Consider the following 7,091-nt stretch of genomic DNA (forward strand, 5'->3'; position numbering starts at 1 on the left):
TCAAAAGTAAAACTCACCCCGCAAAAAATAAGCCCTCACATGGCCAAATTGACGGAAAAATAAAAAAGTTATGGCTCTGGGAAGGAGGGGAGCGAAAAACGAACACGGAAAAACGAAAAATCCCCCGGTCATGAAGGGGTTAATACACCCTGTGATATCACTGTACATAGTCATTATTACACACCTGTGATATCACTGTGTATAGTCATTATTACACACCTGTGATATCACTGTGTATAGTCATTATTACACACCTGTGATATCACTGCACATAGTCATTATTACACACCTGTGATATCACTGTGTATAGACATTATTACACCCTGTGATATCACTGTGTATAGACATTATTACACCCTGTGATATCACTGCACAGTCATTATTACAAACCTGTGATATCCCTATGTATAATCATTATTACACACCTGTGATATCACTGTGTATATTCATTATTACACCCCTGTGATATCACCATGCATAGTCATTATTACACCCTGTGATATCACTGCACATAGTCATTATTACACATCTGTGATATCACTGTGTATAGTCATTATTACACATCTGTGATATCACTGTGTATAGTCATTATTACAAACCTGTGATATCACTGTCTATAGTCATTATTACAAACCTGTGATATCACTATGTATAGTCGTTATTACACCCTGTGATATCACTGTGTATAGTCGTTATTACACCCTGTGATATCACTGTGCATAGTCTTTATTACACCCTGTGATATCACTGTGTATAGCCATTATTACACCCCTGTGATATCACTGTGTATAGTCGTTATTACACCCTGTGATATCACTGTGTATAGTCGTTATTACACACCTGTGATATCACTGTGTATAGTCATTATTACACCCTGTGATATCACTGTGTATAGTCATTATTACACACCTGGGATATCACTATGTAATATAGTCGTTATTACACCCCTGTGATATCACTGTGTATAGTCGTTATTACACACCTGTGATATCACTGTGTATAGTCATTATTACACCCTGTGATATCACTGTGTATAGTCATTATTACACACCTGTGATATCACTATGTAATATAGTCGTTATTACACCCTGTGATATCACTGTGTATAGTCGTTATTACACACCTGTGATATCACTGTATATAGTCATTATTACACCCTGTGATATCACTGTGTATAGTCGTTATTACACCCTGTGATATCACTGTGTATAGTCATTATTACACCCTGTGATATCACTATGTAATATAGTCGTTATTACACCCTGTGATATCACTATGTAATATAGTCGTTATTACACCCTGTGATATCACTGTATATAGTCATTATTACACCCTGTGATATCACTGTGTATAGTCATTATTACACCCTGTGATATCATTGTGTATAGTCGTTATTACACCCTGTGATATCACTATGTAATATAGTCGTTATTACACCCTGTGATATCACTGTGTATAGCCATTATTACACACCTGTATTATCGTCTCGTGGAATCTTCTCCTTCAGGTTACTCATATATGGCTGATCGTTCATTATCCGCTCTTCTTCATCCTGCAGCTTAATATCAGTCCGACCTCCATCCTGATGTAACATATATAACAATTCAGTACAACACGGCAGAGACAAGAACACAACAATCTCCCATAATTGGAGCGCACCTACAGTAGCTTGCCAATGTATTCACCACCTTGGCATTTTTCGTGTTTTTCCATCTCTGAACCTGGAATTTGACTCTTTGTTGAAGGTTTGCATCAGATCATGTAAAGAACATGCCGACAACTGCGATCATCTGGTTTTATTTTTATTGTGAAGCAAACAACTTGAACAAAGTAACAGAAAACGTCAGTGTGCATAACTATTCACACTCCTAAAGTCAGTACTTTGTAGAGCCTCCTTTTGTGCCAATTACAGCTACAAGTCGCTTTGGATCGGTCACTATAAGCCTTCTACATCTGACCACTGGGATATTTGCCCCTATGTCAAGGCAACAATGCTCCATCCCCTGCATATTAGATGGTTTCCTCTGGTGAACCGCAATCTTCAATTCTGACCACATATTATCAATTAGATTAAGGTCTTGGCTTTGACTAGGTCACTCCAAAACACAGACACGCTTCCCCTTAGGCTATGTGCAGACGTTCAGGAATTTGAGTTTTTTCGCTATAAAAACCGTGAAAAAAACGCATATATTAAGCATCCCATTATTAGCATGCATTCTGCATTTTTTGTGCACAGGCTGCGTTTTTTTCCACGGCGGAACCGTATTCCGGGAAAAAACGCAGCATGTTCATTCCTTGTGCGGAATCGCGGGGATTCCGCACACGTAGGAATGCATTGATCCGCTTACTTTCCGCATGTGGCTATGTCCACCATAAGCGGATCATGTGCGGTTGGTACCCAGGGTGGAGGAGAGGAGACTCTCCTCCAGGCCATGGGAACCAAATAATTGTTAAAAAAAAAAAAAATTAAAATAAAAAAATCGTGATATTCTCACCGTCTGGCATCCCCGGCAGTCTTTCCGCTCCTCGCGATGCTCCCGGACTGCCGGGACGCCGGAAGGTGAGAATATCACGATTTTTTATTATTTTTAACATTAGATCTTTTACTATTGGTGCTAGGCAGCATCAATAGTAAAAAGTTAGTCACACTTAAGTTTGACAAGTATGACCAACCGGTCAGTTTTCCAAGCGATGCTACAGATCGCTTGGAAAACACTAGCATTCTGCAAGCTAATTACGCTTGGAAAATGCTAGTGTTTAGCAGGAAAACGCACGCCAATTCCGCATGGGTTTTTCCCGCGGCAGGAGGTTCCGGAATTGCCATGGAAATTTCCACGGCAATTCCAGATGTGTGCAGATAGTCTTAACCCCTTCTGACCTCGGACGGGATAGTAGGTCCGAGGTTAGAACCCACGCTTTGATGCGGGCTCCGGCAGTGAGCCCGCATCAAAGCCAGGACAGGTCAGCTGTTTTCAAAAGCTGACATGTGCCCGCAATAGAGACGGGTGGAATCACGAGCCACCCGCTGCTATTAACTAGTTAAATGCCGCTGTCAAACGTTGACAGCTATTGCAAAACAATGGGGAGACAAAGAGCACAATAGGGTCTTATCCACGTGACACAGAGGAGAATATACACCAAATTTGCTCACCTGCTTAGGACAAGATTAGAGCATATAGATAGCGGCTGCTGCAGATCCACAGGTCTTCACCGACCAGAGAAAATAATGTCTTCAAAGGGAGATTTGTGGTTAAAATTCTGCGCTGCCGCTGAGATGAATTTCAGGAGCGTATAGTTGATTCACAGTGGTTTTATTCAACACGTTTCAGGGGTCTCATGCCCCCTTCATCAGGAAATACCACACAGAATATACAGGCATCACAGGTATAAATAGTTTTGAAAGGACGCCAGGTTACAAAAAATGAGCGCCAACAGGTCAGATGACTCAGTGTCAAAGTTCAATGATAATAATCTTAAATAATAATAATAATAATCTTTATTTTTATATAGCGCTAACATATTCCGCAGCGCTTTACATTTTTTGCACACACATTATCATCGCTGTCCCAGATGGGGCTCACAATCTAAATTCCCTGTCAGTATGTCTTTGGAATGTGGGAGGAAACCGGAGTGCCCGGAGGAAACCCACGCAAACACGGAGAGAACATACAAACTCTTTGCAGATGTTGTCCTTGGTGGGATTCGAACCCAGGACTCCAGCGCTGCAAGGCTGCAGTGCTAACCACTGCGCCACCGTGCCGCCCATGATAACACACAATTAACAATTCAAATGATTAGAGAGGTATATATAATGAAAAAATTATTGACTTCTTTTATATTTCTAAATAATAGTTCCAGATTTGCAGCATTTAGGAAGAAATAAAAAAAAAGAAAAAGAAGAAAACCGATCTCTACTTAAATGGACAAGAACCTGTAAGAAAAGGAGTTACTCCAGTTCCGATTGCTTCTGAACTTTGACACTGAGTCATCTGACCTGTTGGCGCTCATTTTTTGTAACCTAGCGTCCTTTCAAAACTATTTATACCTGTGATGCCTGTATATTCTGTGTGGTATTTCCTGATGAAGGGGGCATGAGACCCCTGAAACGCGTTGAATAAAACCACTGTGAATCAACTATACGCTCCTGAAATTCATCTCAGCGGCAGCGCAGAATTTTAACTACAAATCTCCCTTTGAAAACGCTGACAGCGGCATTTAACCGGCGCTTCCATCGGGCCGGAAATGAGCACATCGCCGACCCGTCACATGATCGGGGGGGTCAGCGTTGCGTCAGGATTGTAGCCATAGAGGTCATTGAGACCTCTATGGTTACTGATGCCGGTCTGCTGTGAGCGCCACCCTCTGGTCGGCGCTCATAGCAAGCCTGTAATTCAGCTACATAGCAGCAATCTAATGATCGCTGCTATGTAGCAGAGCCGATTCAGTTATGCCAGCTTCTAGCCTCCCATGGAGGCTATTGAAGCATGGCAAAAGTAAAAAAAGTAAAAAAAAAAAATGTGAAAAAAATAAAATATAAAAGTTTAAATCACCCCTCTTTCGCCCCATTCAAAATAAAACAATAAAAAAAAAATCAAACCTACACATATTTGGTATCGCCACATTCAGAATCGCCTGATATATCAATAAAAAAAAGGATTAACCTGATCGCTAAACGGCGTAGCGAGAAAAAAAATTATAAATGCCAGAATTACGTTTTTTTGGTCGACGCGACATTGCATTAAAATGCAATAACGGGCGATCAAAAGAACGTATCTGCACCAAAATGCTATCATTAAAAACATCAGCTCAGCACGCAAAAAATAAGCCCTCAACCGACCCCAGATCACGAAAAATGGAGACACTACGGGTATCGGAAAATGGCGCAATTTGTTTTTTTTTTTTAGCACTTAGATAAAGAAGAACCTAGACATGTTTGGTGTCTATGAACTCGTAATGACCTGGAGAATCATAATATCAGCTTAGTTTTAGCATTTAGTGAACCTAAAAAAGCCAAACAAAAAACAAGTGTGGGATTGCACTTTTTTTTGCAATTTCACGGCACATGGAATTTTTTTCCCGTTCTCTAGTACACGACATGATGTTGTTCAAAAGTACAACTCGTCCCGCAAAAAATAAGCCCTCACATGGCCACATTCACGGAAAAATAAAAAAAGTTATGGCTCTGGGAAGGAGGGGAGCGAAAAACAAACCCGGAAAAATGGAAAATCCCAAGGTCATGAAGGGGTTAAAGGGAATCTGTCACCCCTGGAACGTTTTGAACCTATTAATATGGGCATACAGGTGATACATTGGTAACAACAGTCGTAGCTTTATTCATATTAGCAATATTCTTGTACAGAAATCTTTTTATTTTGTGATGGTAATGAGTTCTGGGTGAGGGGTGCCGTCGGTCTTCATTATACCAGCCCCCTCCCATCAGCATCACTTTGCCCTGTGACATGTAGTGGTGGTCCCGGAATCCAGCACCTGCGTCCTGCTAAATAGTGCGATTATACATCACTTTCCCGCACTTGTGTGGGCATTGTGGCTTCTTCTGAACAGTCGTGGCCATTCACTGGGAGTGCGGAGTGGTGAGGGCACCTTATCACCGTGCCAGCCAGCGGTCACTGGCGCAGAAGAACAAAGAACCCAATGCCCATAGAAGGGTGGAAAAGTTATGTGCAATCGCGCTATTGTTGGGGGCAGGGACGGGACTCAAGTCAAAGAGCACAGCAACGCTGACGGGAGGGGGCTGGTGTGATCGTGAAGACCGGAGGCAGAGTTTTCTTCCAGGCACCACATGCCCCAGAGCCTGGAAGAACTCATTACCATAACAGAGTGAGAGGATTTCAGCACAAGAATACTGCTGATATGAGGCATACAGGTATGTCTGCTTGAGAACTCTGCAGCTCTTCAGGGTTATCTTTGGTCTCTGTGCTGCCTCTCTGATTAATGCCCTCCTTGTCCGGGCTGAGTGTTTTGGTGGCACTCTCTTAGGAGGCTTGTTGTAGTACCAAGTTTTTTCAATTTGATGATAATGGATTTGATGGTGCTCCGGAGGATCATCAGAGATTGAGATATTTCTTTTAATTTTTTTTTTTTTTTTTTTTAACCCAACCCTGACTTGTTCTCAACATCTTTGTTCCTGGCTTATGTGGAGATCTCCTTGGTCTTCATGGTGGTGTTTGGAGATCTCCTTGGTCTTCATGGTTGTGTTTGGAGATCTCCTTGGTCTTCATGGTGGTGTTTGGAGATCTCCTTGGTCTTTGTGGTGGTGTTTGGAGATCTCCTTGGTCTTCATGGTGGTGTTTGGAGATCTCCTTGGTCTTCGTGGTAGTGTTTGGAGATCTCCTTGGTCTTCGTGGTGGTGTTTGGAGATCTCCTTGGTCTTCATGGTGGTGTTTGGAGATCTCCTTGGTCTTCATGGTGGTGTTTGGAGATCTCCTTGGTCTTCGTGGTGGTGTTTGGAGATCTCCTTGGTCTTCGTGGTGGTGTTAGGTTAGTGGTGCCTCTTGTAAGTGGTGTTTCGGCCTCTTTGGCCTTTCAGAAAAGGTAAAGTGAATATACTGACAACATGTGACACTTAGTGACAGGACGTCCACCCATGTGCAATCTAAGCATGGGACTTATGAAGGGAATTACTTGCGCCAGAAATTTTTAAGGGCTTCATAGCAAAATGGGTGAATACAAATGCACATGCCAATTTTTATTTATTTTATCCCATAAATTGAATTTTTGCCTATATTTTTTCTCACTTCACCAATTCAGAATATTTAATGCTGATGTATCACACACAAATCAGATTACAGAAATATTAAAGCACTAGTTGCAATGTAACAAATAGGTAAAAAGCCAAGAAGGGTGTGAATACTTGCGCAAGCCACTGTATGAGATCAGGCCCATTTACCTGGTGACTCTACAGACAGTCCTGGGAACACAGAGGAGCCGGATATCTCTCTGTGGGAATTGTTACCCCAAGTCCATCTGTAGGAAACAGATACAAAAGAAATGTTAAATGGGGTGATGGGGATAGTAAGTGACCCTCTAACAGATAGTAACATCCCCTTCCTTACACTGCTGCTCGGCCATGA

The 7,091-nt window shown here is 41.9% G+C and overlaps 1 protein-coding gene across 2 annotated transcripts in view; it reads right to left on the reverse strand.

The window, feature by feature from the left end:
• The window catches only part of LOC138671456 (zinc finger protein 300-like), an 82,046-nt gene extending 75,062 nt beyond the window's left edge, over positions 1-6,984 (reverse strand). The window contains exons 1-2 of one of the 2 annotated variants that reach the window (XM_069759636.1): positions 6,908-6,984; positions 1,474-1,582 (exon numbers count right to left, since the gene is read on the reverse strand). In XM_069759636.1, the coding sequence (XP_069615737.1) occupies positions 1,474-1,534 (61 nt within the window). In that variant the 5' untranslated portion in view covers positions 1,535-1,582; positions 6,908-6,984. Of the gene's footprint in view, positions 1-1,473; positions 1,589-6,907 lie in introns of those variants that run through there. The other variant, XM_069759637.1, reaches the window with a different exon arrangement.
• Between the last annotated feature and the right edge of the window lie 107 nt (positions 6,985-7,091).

The sequence above is a fragment of the Ranitomeya imitator genome, chromosome 3 (genome assembly GCF_032444005.1).
Source record: "Ranitomeya imitator isolate aRanImi1 chromosome 3, aRanImi1.pri, whole genome shotgun sequence".
In the NCBI taxonomy this organism is placed as follows: domain Eukaryota; kingdom Metazoa; phylum Chordata; class Amphibia; order Anura; family Dendrobatidae; genus Ranitomeya; species Ranitomeya imitator.